Raw genomic sequence first — 16045 nt, 5'->3', positions numbered from 1 at the left:
CCGCGTTATCTGTTAACATACATCTTACCGTTAATATTTTCAATGGACGCCAGCGGTTTAGTTACGTGTGACCATGAATTACAAATTACTTGTGTTGTGGCATGTTGGAAGAAGACAAGAAGTAAATATTTTACCGCCGAGCTATTCTCCTTGAATCTTACCCGGCTCTACATTGCCGGGTAAGGAAGCTGACCAGCCCTAAAGATTCGGCTGGATGAATAATCGCCGATAAAAGGGGTCGCCAAAATGTGACAACCCCGAGAAGAAGGCGTTTCAAAAAAGCCGGGGAAAAGCTTGCTCCCAAGAAACGATGTTGGGGTAACGGTCATGAGAGTGTCAGCTTGGGCTATATAAGGAAGAAGAAAGATTGGTCGATATTGTCTGGATGACCTTCATTTGCCGGTTATACTTTTTAAGTCAGGTCATTATTGTAGCTTGTGATCGATAAGAATCGCAATGACACGAAGTTTCACTATTGACAATGATTCAAAAGTATTGAATCCACAAAAATTTATTCAAAAAGAGCGTGCACAATCCAAGTTGAGAATTGATCAGATCAACACGTTCTTGGAGAATACACCTCAGAGACGTGATTTGACACACAGCTTGATCGAAGAGATATGTAATGACCCGGTATTGAAGACTGACACGGATTATTACGATCAAACCAAGAGTCAGCAGCGGCTAGAGACAGCGAAGAAAATCGCGAGACTATCTTTGTATATGGAACACGACATTAAAACGATTAGAAATCAATTTAAGGGGACAGACTTGATCAAAGAACTTCAAAATGATACTGAACATAAATTACCGAGCTTATGTAATGAGGATCTCTCTATATTTGACAAAAGACTTTCTTTGGTAGCTAATATTGATCCGCAATTGGGGACAAGGGTGGGTGTTCATCTGGGTTTGTTTGGCAATTGCATTAAGGGTAATGGAACAGACGAACAAATTCACTATTGGTTGCAAGAACGCGGTGCCCTTTTCATAAAGGGTATATATGGATGTTTTGCAATGACTGAGTTGGGACATGGCTCGAATGTTGCTGAATTACAAACAAGAGCCACTTATAATCCCAAAAGTGACACGTTTTCAATCGATACTCCTGACTTAACGGCAACAAAATGGTGGATCGGTGGTGCTGCCCATTCAGCTACTCACTCAACAGTGTACGCAAGGTTGATCGTTGAAGCTAAGGATTATGGTGTCAAGACATTTGTCGTCCCACTAAGAGATCCCGCGACGTTTCAATTACTACCTGGAGTTTCCATAGGTGACATTGGTGCCAAGATGGGGCGTGATGGTATTGATAATGGATGGATTCAATTCAGAAATGTCGTTATTCCAAGAGAATTCATGTTGAGTAGGTTTACAAAAGTATTGAGAGCCAGAGACGGTTGCATAAGTGTTAAGACGGAGCCGCAATTAGATTCAATCTCAGGTTATAGTGCCCTCTTAAACGGTAGAGTTAACATGGTAATGGATTCATTCAGGTTTGGAGCAAAGTTTGTGACAATTGCTACTCGTTACGCTGTGGGAAGACAGCAATTTGCTGCCAAGAAAGGACAACAGGAATCGCAACTGATGGATTACCCGTTGCATCAATACCGCGTTTTACCACAAATTTCTATTGCGTATATGATTTCCCCTGCGGCATTTAAGTTAATGGACAATTATTACACTACATTGAACGAATTATATAAAGTTTCGTCAAGTGACAAATCAGCATTGATGAGAGTCAGTCAAAAATTGAAAAATTTATTCATCGACAGTGCGAGCTTGAAGGCAACCAACACTTGGTTAGTGGCGCAATTAATCGATGAATTGAGACAAAGTTGTGGTGGTCACGGTTATTCGCAGTATAATGCCTTTGGTAAAGGTTATAACGATTGGGTTGTTCAATGTACATGGGAGGGTGATAATAGTATTTTATCACTCACTTCGGCAAAATCTATTTTAAAAAAATTCGTTGAAGCTGGTACTCGAGGCAAGTTTGATAGAGAACTAGACACCGAATCATTCAGTTATTTGAAGCCAAGTTTTCTCCGTAACGTAATAATGGGAGGTGAAGAAGCAGAGTTGAACAAAATCGAGGACTATTATCTTGTCTGGGCCATTGCCCTCGTCAAATTACTGAATCACACTGCAAGATTGATTGAAAAGACTAAAAAAATTGACGGTGTTTCAAAACTACTGATTCTAATATCCAAATTCCATGCATTGCATTCAATGTTGAAAGCATACCATGACAAGTTGAATTCAGATTCGGAATCCTATATTACTGACGAAAATACGAGAAGTGTTATGTGGGATATCTACAAACTGTTCTCCTTGTATTTCATTGATAAGCATTCCGGTGAATTCCAACAATTTAAAATTTTTGAACCAGATCAAATTTCACAAGATGTCCAACCACAGCTATTACAAATTCTACCAAAACTGAGAAATCATTGTATAGCATTAACAGATTCCTTCAAATTTCCTGATTCGATGCTGAATGCGCCAATAGGTTACTATGATGGAGACATCTACAACAATTACTATAACGAAGTGATCAAAAACAATCCAGTTGAGTCTGATGGGGCGGGGAGACCAGTTTATCATGAGCTGCTAAGCTCCATGTTGAAAAGAGGATTTGAATTTGATGAAAGACTGGGTGGGGCTGCTAAATCCGAGATCCTTGCAAGGTTGGCTAAGTAAGTTAAAAATAGTATTAGTAGTTTTGTTTATTTTAATGATGAAATGATGACATGAATGTCCAATCTTTTTCTGTCGTAGTGTGTTTCTTTTTTTTTTGAATGTGACTTGAAAACTAAAACCCTTCCCCTCGTCAAAATTTGCACAAGAACAGAACGCCAATTAGTAGCTATCTAAAAAAAAAAAGAGGGTCATTTGCTAACAGAAATCAGTTTGTTCAAAATATTTTTTAAATTCAATTGACAAGTATAAAACAAAATTTCCTCTAAGACGTTAGTTTTTGACTGAGTTATCGTTAGGTTTCATCGAATGAGCAGTGTAAGGAGTAGAAATAACGATCGAGTAAAGATGTCACCAGAAGAAAATTCACATGAGAATCCACGGGAACAATCTCAAGGGAGTGTTTTCAGTGACGACGATGGAGATGACATGTCGCATAGAACAATGAGTAGAAGAGCATCTAGCATCTTTTCTTTCAGTGCGGCAGAATTAGAACCTCCAAATGAGACAGATATCGAGAAATTTACTAGCGATCAATACCACTTTAGTATGATTAGAAACTTGCATCTAGCAGATTTTATTACTATGCTTAATGGTTTTTCAGGATTTTATTCTATAGTAAGTTGTTTGAGATTTTGTTCAACTAATAAACCGCATTATGTGCAAAGGGCTCATTTTTTCATATTTCTTGGGATGTGCTTCGATTTCTTTGATGGAAGAGTCGCACGTTTGAGAAATAGATCTTCATTGATGGGTCAGGAACTAGATTCTTTGGCAGATTTAGTCTCGTTTGGCGTTGCACCAGCTTCGATTGCATTTGCTATTGGATTTCAAACAACTCTAGATGTCCTGGTTCTTTCTTTCTTTGTCTTGTGTGGATTGGCAAGATTGGCAAGATTTAATGTTACCGTTGCTCAATTACCCAAGGACAGCGGTGGCAAATCAAAGTATTTCGAAGGTTTACCAATGCCAACAACTTTAGCTTTGGTCTTATGGATGGCGATTTTGGTAAGGAAAGGGTTAATCATTGAAGACATTCCATTTGGAGTCTGCAGAAAAGGTTTATTCCTAGAGGTTCATCCAATTGTTGCAGTCTTCTTTTTGCATGGTTGCGGTATGATATCAAAAAGCTTGAAAATCCCAAAGCCTTGAATATATCATTTTTCCGTCGCTGCCACTATTATTATCATTATGTAAACGCTATGTAAGTTTTGCTCTCTTATTGCAAAAATATAACATAATATTCCGAAATGAATGGTTAAAGAAGTAATTTGTTAAATAAAGCAAAAAGGTATTGTTAGATTGTCACCAGTGGAGTTCTTTTGTTTACTTTAAGCTAAGATGTCACTATACTTTCAATGGCTGTGTAAAAAATAATATAATGCCATCCCCTGGAATCGAACCTGGGTTTCATCGGCCACAACGATGTGTACTAACCACTATACTAGGATGGCTTGTTTTTTCTATAGTTCACAACAGATTATATTCCGATATACTCTTGAGATTACATCATTATACTTTTCTGGTACAGACGGAACATAGCAAGAACATTATTCACTAGTAATCAGTGAGACGTCTCAGTCACATCATATACGTCTTGTAGCTGAAGAAGGCGCGATCTATAAATTGACGCATCTGTTGCATGTACTCTCGTCTCTCATTCGACGAATTGGGGAATATTTTCACCCGCGATAATGCATGCTGCTGTGGTTCGATGTAGTGCTTTTTTGAAGTAGATAAAGAAGGCTTTATATATCGTTCCGCTTTCATATAATGTTACAAAGAAGGAAGAGGAAGTTTGTAGACCAAATTATTACATGAACTTAAAGTCACGAACTTGGCGTAAAATTGTACACTACAAATTCAATGTCTTATTGCTTGTGTTAGCCTCAATAAATCAGTTTGGCTCTATGAATATCTTGGATCTTGGTTGGTCATTCGTATCCTTTTATATGACCTTGCACCCTAGTACCAATCAGTGGGCCCATATACCAGAGTTCGAACAGATCTTTACATTAAAGAATTAACAAGAGCCTAAAAAGGGCACTTCACTCGCTGAAACAATAGAGAAATAATGTCAGACGAGGTCCTTACGAGGTTAGTGGTGTTCAAAGTGATGTTGAATGTTGATATATACCAAAACTTTCACACACCTGAGAAAAGGGAAATTTATTCATGGGAATATAAAAACAACTGTGCCAGGTTAATATGGGATCTGGAAGTGGAGTGATCATATGTTACCATTTTTATGGTTCAATGGCTGTATTTTGTGATATATTTCATCGAGGGCATGTAAATATCAACAAGTGAATATCACAAGCTTACTATCAATGTCTAATCAAATTGATATCAGCATCCTGGTAATGTCGCCACTTTCAATACTTGGGCCACCAAAATCCAATTTCGATATTATCAGGAGATTTTGAAAGTAGAATAGTTACTCCAACATACCAATAGCGATGAGTACTGCTATGCGAGACAACAATACGAATAGCGAGCTTCGTGAGACATTATGCTTCACAGAATCAATTTTAAAGAAGAAGATTCCAGGAAGTAGGTATGGTAGATGTCTCTTCATATAATGTTTGTCCAACTTTCATACTCTTGTCGCGCAGTACCATTTACTCAAGAACGCAGTAAATGTTTCTATTGAGGCACAAAATATCTCTTGTTGAAAAGTTCAATTCACTACAAAATGATACGTATGGTAACGAAATGCTACTCAAAAATACCTTTGATATCATACAACCAGTGCCTAACTATTGGTAGATTAGCATGCAGCCTTGAACTTTAAATTTTAAACAGAGATGAGCAGGTGTGTCAAAATGAAATTTCCAGGTAGGGATCGTCTTGGTTCAAATGTGATCTCCGAACTTTCAGAAATTTATAAGCTCTTTTGCTTCAACCTCCTCCTTCCAAACAGGTACGATGATTTGTACGTGACTGCCACACGAAAATGCAGCTACACAATTGTCAGTAAAAATATGTATGCGTCTACATGTCTTCTAATTCGAAAGATTCTTCAGTAGTAGGGACGCTTGTGTATGAACCTTTACTTTTGGACCGACTGCTTGCAGTTTCTGATCTGCTCAGCTCTTCGTCTACATCAAAATCGATACCGTCTTCTAAATCATCTGCCCAAGAGACCGTTTTATTTTGATCATGCTTTCGATTAGATCTCATGAGGATAGCACGCATTCCCGGCTTGAACTTTTTGCTATATATATATAATATGATCGCAATTGCCAACGCTATGGACATGAAGGTCACCAAAACTATCCGAAATTTATCGTGGGAGGAATACACGGTGTCTTCTTTGTCCTCCTTATCTTCATCTTCATCCGTATCTTCACCCTCTTCGTCATCTTCATCCTTATCTTCAGCCTCTTCTCCATCGTCATCGTCATCCATATCTTCATCTTCTTCCTCAGACTCAGACTCATCCCCTTCAAAATCTCCACTATCATCGTCATCCTCATCTTTATCTTCATCTTCATCCTCGCTCCATGGCTCCATTTTACTTGTGCTAGTCAAAACAAACCTCCCATCAACCATGTCAAATGATACATCGTCAAGGTAAATATCCAAAATTCCCCTGCTCACCATGCTCTTATCAGTTGATACCATGTGTGAGGCGTTATAAACATTTATAAAGGTCAAGTTTCTATCGTACTTGACATACCCCGCTGGCTCGAACGTATCCATCGCAGCATCATTGAAAATCCAATCGTAATACTCAGCATGTTCACTGAAACCTTTTTGGCCACCCCAATTCAAATTATCTATAACATTCGTGACACTTTGGGTATTGCAAATAAGGTCGTGATCACCATTGAAAAGGATAATATTTATTCCTGCGTTCATGATATCCGGAAATAAATTTATTGAAGGGATAGACCTTGGATTTGTTAGAGCGCGTGTTACGCCATTATCGCATTCCCTCCATCTCGGGACGTCTTCAGGTCTAACATTTAAACCCTCTAAAACACCTTCTGTTCCAAAAAAAGTAGGAATGTTCTGGACGGCAGCTGGCCAGTTCATACCGCAGGCTGGATAATTGTCACGTAGTGTGTAATCATAAACGTTTAAACAAACCTCATTTGATGGAATATCTGGGGAAGCATTCCTAGTGGAGGATAACAGTAAGGTTAAAATAGACTCACATTCTTCATAGGAAAATTCTTGTTCATTAATAAAATTATGATTGTTGATAGCATTCTGACAATTTTCATGAGCTTTTAGTAGCGATGAAAAGTTTGGATTTGTCTCATCGATTAAATTTTTCTCCTTTGCAAATGGTAGATACGATAATGCTTGATTGTTTGGATCCAACCAACCGTTACCAATGAACACAGAATTCAAATTATATCTATTTTGGTCAGCCTCCAGGTTGTCATTACGTCTTCTGATGGCATCGGCGAAGAATGGAATATACTGGCCGGCAAAGCTCTCCCCTGCTAGCATCAAGTCTTTATAAATATCTTCAGGAAATATCTGAAAATAGGAGTCCAAAAATTGCATAAAGTGCTCCGTGACAACATCTAAATCATCATCGTAGATCAGCGGACCTGTTTTATTTGCAAATGAAAACCCTGTGTTGACAGGCTGATCCAGATACACGATATCGACCCTTTTGTGCCATGAACCTTCGTTGATAAAGGCTTTGCCATCGTCATCTATTCTAATAGGGCCATTTTCTGCCAATGCGCCATCCATTGATGAACAACCCGGTCCACCGTTAAGCCATATCATTAGTGGTTTATCTCTGCGACCGTCAACAAACTTCCAAAAAAAGTAATTGATCTCATCCTCATTGTTGCTAAGAGGTATATGACCAGCATACATATCGGAATCTTGCCAATCACTGTCCGGTAAAAATCCAGGAATCAACTCGGGAGATACGTAATAGTCATCCGCCGTCAGTAGGGCAGAACCTATCGTTACTAAAAGACCTAGCAAAAGCGTGGCTTTGGACCAAGTAAAAAAATTCAAAGGCATAATTTCGACGTTTGGTGAGTGTTCACCACAGGTACTTCAGAATTGGACTATCTTGCTCTAAAGCTTATTCAAATTCGCAAACTAGAGGACAAAATGATGGTCAAATGTGCATTAATTCCTTAAACAGGATGGACGATGTTGTCAGAAATTGAGTTAGGATCTTCTGTATGCTTTCGTAAGCTGGTGACCACTCAATGACCCTAATGGAATCTCTGTAGGGTAGTGCCTATCGAGAACTAGAGCTTCTTCTTTACGATATTCAAGTGCTTCTTTTATCGAGTTTTTCAAGTATGAAATTCTGCAAGAAATGAAAAATATCGCTTGTTGCACAAGCTGCTATGTCGAGTAGGTCAGCATGCAAATGAGCAAAGACACGTAAAATATGAACGCACAGACTTCCAGAGTAGCTTAATCGCAGAGCATTCCACTTAGAGTTGATTGCTCTTAGTCAAACTTTGAACGGAAGATAGCTAGTGCTGTATCAACTACATGCTGACTTATTCAAGGTATTTTTAATCCCGACTTCTAGAGCAACCTCAATCTATGAGTACTGCCCAGCAATTACCTTGCATCTGGCAGTTTCGAAATTCAAGCATACGGACTAGGGTGCCAGCAGATGGCTTGCGGAACAGTATTTGGAGCAACACGCGCCAATTACAGATAGTTCCTTTACAGCGACACAGTCACGTTCACGTAGTGCCGATTCAGTCACATTCGCCAGCCGGTTTGCCAGTTTTAGTGTTACAATTTGCATGAACATCGTAATCAAGAGTTCCCCTTAGCAAGTGGATAACCGCATCACTCCTACTTGTGCAAGCAACTGTCTGAAAGCCCGTATACATTGAAACTACTCAAACTCATTCAGCACTTCTCGCAACTATGTAGGCTGACTCATCTTGCGAAGTTATGTCAGTTTAGAACGTTTCACCAAAAAGAGGTGTCATCACGATGCTCAACAATACCGTATGCTCACGTACTCTGACGGAAACTTCCGCCTGATTGGGATCAACCACTGACTGAGTAGAAACTCATCTCCTCTTATCTGTCATCGGCAAGTTAGCCATCAAACCGGTTATTAACGGTACTTCAGGTCTCGTTCACGAAGATGACACATCAGTGTGAGCCTATTATGTTTCTTATCGATGCGGCAACGCTTTTTCCTTGGGAAAAAAATGAAAAAAAAAAAAAAGGAATTGGAATCTATGACTCGAAGGTTTCTCCACCAAGTTTATATAACAAGAATATTGAACTTGAATCTACCTTTTGATTTTTGTATTCAGTACTTCATTAGTGCTAGCTAAGCATACCAAGAACCGATAATGACACTAGGAGAAGCCAAAGATTTCTCATACCTGTATTCTGACGAGACAAAGGCACGTAAGCCTTCGCCGCTTAAGACCTGCATACATCTATTCCAAGATCCCAACATTATCTTCTTGGGTGGTGGATTACCCTTAAGTGATTATTTTCCATGGGATAATTTAGTGGTCGATTCTCCACTTCCACCTTTCGCTAAAGGTATTGGGGCACCGCTCACGGGCACCAAAGAGGATTCTTTAAAAGTTTCTATCAAAAAACAAGATCAATCCAATGGCACGATTCCCTTGGCTAGAGGCTTGCAGTACGGTTTCACCAATGGGCAACCAGAACTAATCAAGTTTTTGAAAGAACACAATACTATTATTCATGACATGAAATATGCGGATTGGGACGTAATTGCAACAACAGGTAATACTAACGCTTGGGAATCTACTTTGAGAATTTTCTGTAACAAGGGGGATGTCATTCTTGCAGAAGCTCACTCATTCTCTTCATCGTTGGCATCTGCTGAGGCACAAGGAGTTATTGTTTTCCCATTGCCAATTGATCAGAACGGTATCATTCCTGAAAAGCTTGAAGCTATCATGGACAATTGGAATCCTGAAGCTGCAAAACCAAAATTACTTTACACCATTCCTACTGGGCAAAATCCAACGGGTACTTCCTTAGCAGATGACAGAAAGGAGAAAATCTACCGTATTGCTCAAAAGCATGACTTCATTATCGTCGAAGATGAACCATACTATTTCCTACAGATGGAACCATACATTCGGGATCCAAAAGAAAGAACTGCTAAGAAGTTAACGCACGAGGAATTTCTGAAATCGTTGGCCAAGACATTCTTGAGTATTGATACCGAAGGTCGTGTTATTAGATTGGACTCCTTCTCAAAAGTTTTAGCTCCAGCCACTAGGTTAGGCTGGATAACTGCCTCAAAGAGCATTTTACAAAGCTACGTTTACTTGCATGAAATGACTATTCAAGCCGCCAGTGGTTTTACTCAAGCTTTGGTTGCTGGAACTTTGAATAGTTGGGGCCAAGATGGATATTTGGACTGGTTATTAGGTTTGCGTCATGAATACACTTTGAAACGTGATAATGCTATTGACGCTCTACACAAATACTTACCAAAAACTGATGCATTTGTCGTTAATCCACCAATTGCCGGTATGTTCTTTACGGTTGACATTGATGCATCCGCACATCCTGAATTCAAGGCAAAATATGATTCCGATCCCGCTCAAGTGGAACATGCTATCTACGAAAAAGTTATAAGTTCAGGTGTTTTGGTTGTTCCTGGTAGCTGGTTCAAAACTGAAGGTGAAACTGTACCACCTCAACCGGTAGAATCAAAAATGACAGGAAACCGAAATGAGATTTTCTTCAGAGGTACATATGCTGCTGTATCACCAGAAAAATTGACTGAGGGCCTAAAAAGATTGAGTATAGCTCTAAAAGAAGAATTTGGCTTATGATTACATGTTTAGTTTATTATATTTCGAATACGTAAGAAAAAAGTTGGGGAAATCATTCACATTTTTAACTATTATATTTGGTTACTAATGACCATAGCATGGTCCGCAATGTCAAAGATATTACATTCTTATGAATTATAAATATGTGCCGACCATTATCTTTCATTCTTTATGGGTACTATGAGGCTTTATCTCCTCTACATCTAGTTGATTGTTGGCTTCTAAATCCTCCGAGCGCACACGTTCCAATGAACCTCTAGAAGAAACAATATCATCATTAAGAATGACTTCACCACCTTTATTTTCAGGACCCAAGATGATAACCACGAGGAAAACAGCAAGTACACAACCCATAAATATTGCCATAACTTTTCCATAATCATAGACCCCTTCGGGTTTACCTTCAACTGGAAATTTTTCTCCGATAGTAGCTTCTATAGTGGAAGAGGCACTACTAATCATATTACCCATTTGGTAGGCTACACCTGTTAAGAATGTCCTAAATTCCATTGGACACATTTCCATTAGATAAATTGGACAACAACCCCACAAACCTTGTATACAAAACTGTAAGAAAAAAACGGACGCATTGAGACCACTCTTATCTGATACGAAGCCCCACGGATACAAAAGCGCGCCAGCAATTATGATACAAACCATAATCGCAAATCTACGGCCAATAAATGCTGAACTATGTGCAACAATTATTCCACCAGCTATTGCTCCTAAATTCGCAACAGAATTTGTAACAGTTGAAGCATCTTCGGAATAATCATATTGTCTCGTCAACATTGTGGGGAATAAATCCTGTGTACCATGAGATGAAAAATTAAACATCGCCATTAATATAACCAAGTAAACCATAGTGATCCAGTAATATTTCAATACTGCACGAGCATTTCTCCAAAAAATTGATTTGCCATTGTTCGTTCTTATTGCTGATCTCTTTTGCTCTTCCTTCAATCTAACGTAGGTTGGTGACTCTGGTAATAGCAATCTCCAGATGATAAATAGAACCGGTGGACCAGCGCTAAACCAAAATAACGCTCTCCAACCGTGGGAAGAATTATCCACAATAGCTCTGACAAATACAACACCCAATAGATATCCAAGCGCATATCCTTGCTGAAAGATACCGGATAAAATAGATCTTGCCTCTACAGGAGCATTTTCTAACGCCGTTGCACTTGCGACACCGTATATCGATCCCATTATTATGCCGAATATAGCTCTTACGCCCAAAAATGCACTATAGCTCTTTACAAATCCCTGTGCCAGTTGAACTATGATAATCAAAACCATTGTAACACAGTACGGATATTTTCTCCCAAATTTATCACCTGCGTATCCAAATATAATAGCACCAACGACACGCAATAACAGAACCAAAGTAATAGCGTGTGAAATGTCCTTTACCGTTGAATTCAAATCATCTGCGATAGCAGCCATATTAAGGGAGACAGAGAAAAAATCAAGTGCATCCCAAGTCCAAGCAAGAAGACCAACTAAGAAAAATTGGGTCTGCTGCCATGTCATTAGTCTCAACGCCGGGAACGGATTCAACGGATACTGTTCTCTTGCCTGTTTTAGGCTTTTCCTAGTGGGGAAAAGTGTCGTAAATCGTGTCCTGAAATAATCTTTAATTTCTTCTCTGGAAAGATGATGCTGCAGTTTCCTTTGACTCTTCGAATTATCACTCGTTTCGGCATTTTTTAACTCTCCATTGCAAGAAATCTCCGTTGACTGCCGCTCCAACGCGGAAACTGATGCAAAACTGATTGAATCATTTTCAGTTGTCCCGATTCCTGATCCTCCTCCTGCTGCCGTTTCTGCTGCTTCTGTCGCAGCCAGTCTAGGCCCTGACTCCGTTCTGACTTCTACCATTTTAATAATCCCAAGGATCACTTGCTGCTTTTTTGAGGATCCGTCACTGCCACTTGTCGACCGCACTCTTTCGTCTTATATATCCCATCTTGGCTCCAGTCCTAGGTGGACTCAGCCCCTCTTTACAATTCCCCTCTTGCCAATTCCCCTCTTTCATCATTCCTTAAGATCTCCATCTTCTGGAACCCCACCTGTCATCGAACTTCGTAACGCCTTGTTTTCCTTTATTTCCTGTTGCTCTTGGTTTTAGTGCTTGAGCTTTTTAGCCTGGACTTCAATCACCGGTACAGTCATAAAAAGTGCCAGGACCTCCGGAGGACAAAAAGCTGCACAATATGCAGTTTCCTTCCGACCGAGTAAAACAAGGAAAAGAAAACCCGGAAAAGAAAACCCGGAAATCATAATACCGATTTCATTCGAGTTGAATAGCTAGATACCAGGAATAATAGTAATAATAAAAGTAGAGGCATATATAAAAGTAACGTTTCTCGGGAAAATGTCTAAGAAAGACGAGGGGCGAAGTGAGTAAAGGAGAAGATGACTCCTTAGGTCTCAGGTTTCACCGGTTCGACATTCCAAATGGTCTCAGAATACTCTTCAATACAACGATCACTGCTAAAGAAACCGATGTTTGCAACACTCAAGATACTCTTCTTGATCCAATCATTTTTCTGAGTGTGGTAGACCTCGTCGACCAACTCCTGAGTAGCCACATAAGACTCAAAATCATCACTTACCAAGTAATAATCACCATGGCTCTTAATACTGTCTATCAATGGTTTGAACTCGTTTGGATTTTCTGGTGAAAAGACACCACTTTCGATTGATTTCAACACTTGAGCCAGCTCTGGAGGAAGCTCAGTCTTTTTGTATTGGTGGTTATATCTCAATTCCTCGACATGTTCGCTCAGGTTACCAAACAAAAAGATATTGTCTTCACCAATTTCCCTAGTGATCTCGACATTAGCACCATCGACCGTACCAATAATCAAACCACCGTTCATAACGAATTTCATATTTGATGTACCCGAAGCTTCGGTACCTGCGGTTGAAATATGCTCACTTAAATCACTAGCAGGAATAATTATTTCAGCTTTTGAAACGTTGTAATCAGGAATAAAGACAACCTTCAACAAATCCACAATTTCTGCATCATCGTTGACAATCTCTGCAACAGAGTTTATTAACTTGATAATCAATTTTGCCATATAGTAACCAGGAGCACTTTTACCACCAAATATTGATGCCTTTCTTGGATATTTTTTAGCAACTTCTTCAATTGTTGACCCCTCCTTTAACATCTTTTTCATTGCCAAGTAACGATAAATGACACCGAAAATATTCATTTGTTGACGTTTATATTCATGGATACGTTTCACTTGAATATCAAATAAGGTATCTTTGATATGTTCTCTATCAATGATATCAACACCGTTATTGGTGTCCTTGATTAAATCAGCTAGTTGTAATTTATTGTTTGCCTTCACTAGATCCCATGCCTTTTGAAATTCAGGGTCATCTGCCTTCTTAGCTAACTCTGTTAATTTTGGCATATCTAGCAAGAAATTTTGTTTGGGATCATTCAATGCCTTACCGATCAGCTCAGCTAACTTTGGATTTGCTTGTTTTAACCATCTTCTTGGTGTGATACCATTTGTGACATTAGTGAATTTTTGAGAACCATACACTTTTACAAAATCTTTGAAAATCGTCTTTTTAATCAATTCAGAGTGTAACTCAGCGACACCATTAACTTTATGAGATCCAACAATAGCTAAGTACGCCATTCTAACTTGTCTCTCTGGCGAACACTCTTCGATTATTGAAACACGACTTAGCAGATCAAAATCTTTTGGAAATTTCTTTTCAACCTCTTGTAAGAAAAACCAATTGATATCATAGATAATTTCCAAATGTCTTGGTAACAAATGACCAAACAATCCAATTGGCCATTTTTCCAAGGCTTCCTGCATGACCGTATGGTTTGCATATGAAAAAGTGGCAGTCACAATACTCCAAGCCTTATGCCAATCTAATTTCTCAAGATCAACTAGTACTCTTTGTAATTCAACAACTGCTAGAGTTGGATGAGTATCATTCAATTGAATTGCAACTTGATCTGGTAATTCTGACCAAGGTCTCGAAGTTTTTTTGAATCTTCTTATAATATCATGCAATGAAGCAGCACACCAAAAGTATTGTTGTTTTAATCTTAATTCTTTACCTTGATTGAAATTATCGTTCGGATAAAGACAAGCGGTTATTGATTCAGCACGTTGTTGCGCATCTACAGAATTCTTATAATCACCAGAATTGAACTTTGCAAAATCAAATTCAGTAGTTGGTTTTGCCTTCCATAATCTAAGATTATTGACCGTCGAGGTCTTATAACCAGGAACAGGGAAATCATAAGCGACCGCTAAAACCCTCTCACCGCCAATCCAATCCGATGGAGATAAAGTTGTCGATTCGCCATCACTTCTATCAACATAACCATAAAATGTAACTGGAACCTGGATTTCATTACGTTCAATTTCCCATGGATTTCCAAAATTCAACCAATAATCTGGGGTTTCGACTTGATAACCATCAATAATCTTTTGTGCAAATATTCCATATTCATAACGTAACCCGTAGCCCCAAGCAGGAATGTTCTGAGTGGCCATTGAATCAATGAAACAAGCAGCCAAACGTCCTAGACCACCATTACCTAATGCGGCATCCGGTTCCTTCTTCAAAACATCTTCCAGATTGAATCCCAACTCGTCCAACGACTTTTCGACCATCGGTCTCGACGTTGGCTCGTCAGAACCAGCCTGACTGTTGATTAACGCATTGTCCAATGCTCTACCCATCAAAAATTCCAGAGATAGATAATAAACCCTCTTTGGATCTCTAGCAGTGATCCTTTGCTGCGTGTTATTCCAGTCGATAATTAAGTTATCACGCACACTAAGAGAAGTGGACTCGTAGGCAGCCAAATCATCACAGTTATACAGCGATCTTGCCAATGTAGTCTCCACATGTCCGATGAACCGGCCTTCAAACCCCTCCTTATCTTCAAACTTTTTCACCTGGTGTTTATTCCAAATATTTCTCGATTTCAAAGGGATAATCGTATCGATATTCTTGATCTCTTGGGGCAAAAAACCAGTCAATCGTCTCGTCAAACGAGGAACGTGAGGAGCACGAGGCTCCTCAGTAATCAAATCATTTGAAGTAGTGGTCATTGTTCCTCAAAAAAAAAAAAAAAAAAAAAAAAAAGATAAAAACAGAGTCCAGTCAAGGGAGATAAAGTATCAACGGCGAATAGCAAAAATTAGTCCAACTACTTCTTGCTAGACGCGACACTCAACTTCTTTCAGATCAATTCCATGAAAACATTCATCAGGAAAAACTAACAGCCCTTTATATGCCTGACTTATTCAAGGAATGTCAAGATAACTGTTTAACGATTGTGCTCGCCCCTTCAATTCCTTGACATCCCCTTAATTCCTTTTCAATATACTCTCGTCCCACCAAGAACCCGTCCCTCGAAAAGGAAAAGAGAAATCTCGCTGTTCCCCTTTTTTTCTGTTTTCGTTTTTTAACCCACACAGAAAAGGCCCGAAGCCGATTAAGCGAACCAATAAAGTGTTGAAGATAGGCTATAAGAAGACGTTTTTCAA

At 39.1% G+C, this 16045-nt stretch overlaps 6 protein-coding genes and 1 non-coding gene across 7 annotated transcripts; 3 read left to right on the top strand and 4 right to left on the bottom strand.

The window, feature by feature from the left end:
• Positions 1 to 456: 456 nt before the first annotated feature.
• Positions 457 to 2703, top strand: POX1 (acyl-CoA oxidase; the record flags this gene model as incomplete). Its single annotated transcript, XM_037287038.1, has 1 exon — positions 457 to 2703. The coding sequence occupies one exon, from the start codon at positions 457 to 459 to the stop codon at positions 2701 to 2703; it is 2247 nt and encodes a 748-aa protein (XP_037142933.1).
• Positions 2704 to 3009: 306 nt separating this feature from the next.
• Positions 3010 to 3852, top strand: CHO1 (CDP-diacylglycerol-serine O-phosphatidyltransferase; the record flags this gene model as incomplete). The annotated part of the gene is made up of 1 exon (XM_037287037.1): positions 3010 to 3852. The coding sequence occupies one exon, from the start codon at positions 3010 to 3012 to the stop codon at positions 3850 to 3852; it is 843 nt and encodes a 280-aa protein (XP_037142932.1).
• Positions 3853 to 4082: 230 nt separating this feature from the next.
• Positions 4083 to 4154, bottom strand: HG535_0Btrna1H. Its single transcript has one exon. It is a non-coding gene; the product is annotated as a tRNA-His (tRNA).
• A 1540-nt stretch (positions 4155 to 5694) lies between these two features.
• KEX1 (serine-type carboxypeptidase) lies at positions 5695 to 7698 on the bottom strand (the record flags this gene model as incomplete). Its single annotated transcript, XM_037287036.1, has 1 exon — positions 5695 to 7698. The coding sequence occupies one exon, from the start codon at positions 7696 to 7698 to the stop codon at positions 5695 to 5697; it is 2004 nt and encodes a 667-aa protein (XP_037142931.1).
• Positions 7699 to 9017: 1319 nt separating this feature from the next.
• ARO8 (bifunctional 2-aminoadipate transaminase/aromatic-amino-acid:2-oxoglutarate transaminase) lies at positions 9018 to 10493 on the top strand (the record flags this gene model as incomplete). Its single annotated transcript, XM_037287035.1, has 1 exon — positions 9018 to 10493. The coding sequence occupies one exon, from the start codon at positions 9018 to 9020 to the stop codon at positions 10491 to 10493; it is 1476 nt and encodes a 491-aa protein (XP_037142930.1).
• Positions 10494 to 10655: 162 nt separating this feature from the next.
• On the bottom strand, positions 10656 to 12377 carry JEN1 (monocarboxylate/H+ symporter; the record flags this gene model as incomplete). The annotated part of the gene is made up of 1 exon (XM_037287034.1): positions 10656 to 12377. One exon carries the CDS (start codon positions 12375 to 12377, stop codon positions 10656 to 10658), a length of 1722 nt encoding a protein of 573 aa, XP_037142929.1.
• Positions 12378 to 12922: 545 nt separating this feature from the next.
• Positions 12923 to 15607, bottom strand: GPH1 (glycogen phosphorylase; the record flags this gene model as incomplete). Its single annotated transcript, XM_037287033.1, has 1 exon — positions 12923 to 15607. The coding sequence occupies one exon, from the start codon at positions 15605 to 15607 to the stop codon at positions 12923 to 12925; it is 2685 nt and encodes an 894-aa protein (XP_037142928.1).
• Positions 15608 to 16045: the final 438 nt, after the last annotated feature.

Source organism: Zygotorulaspora mrakii, chromosome 2 (genome assembly GCF_013402915.1).
Source record: "Zygotorulaspora mrakii chromosome 2, complete sequence".
Lineage (NCBI taxonomy): Eukaryota > Fungi > Ascomycota > Saccharomycetes > Saccharomycetales > Saccharomycetaceae > Zygotorulaspora > Zygotorulaspora mrakii.
Note: the sequence above shows the minus strand (reverse complement) of the source record. Positions and strands in the feature narration are given on the sequence as shown.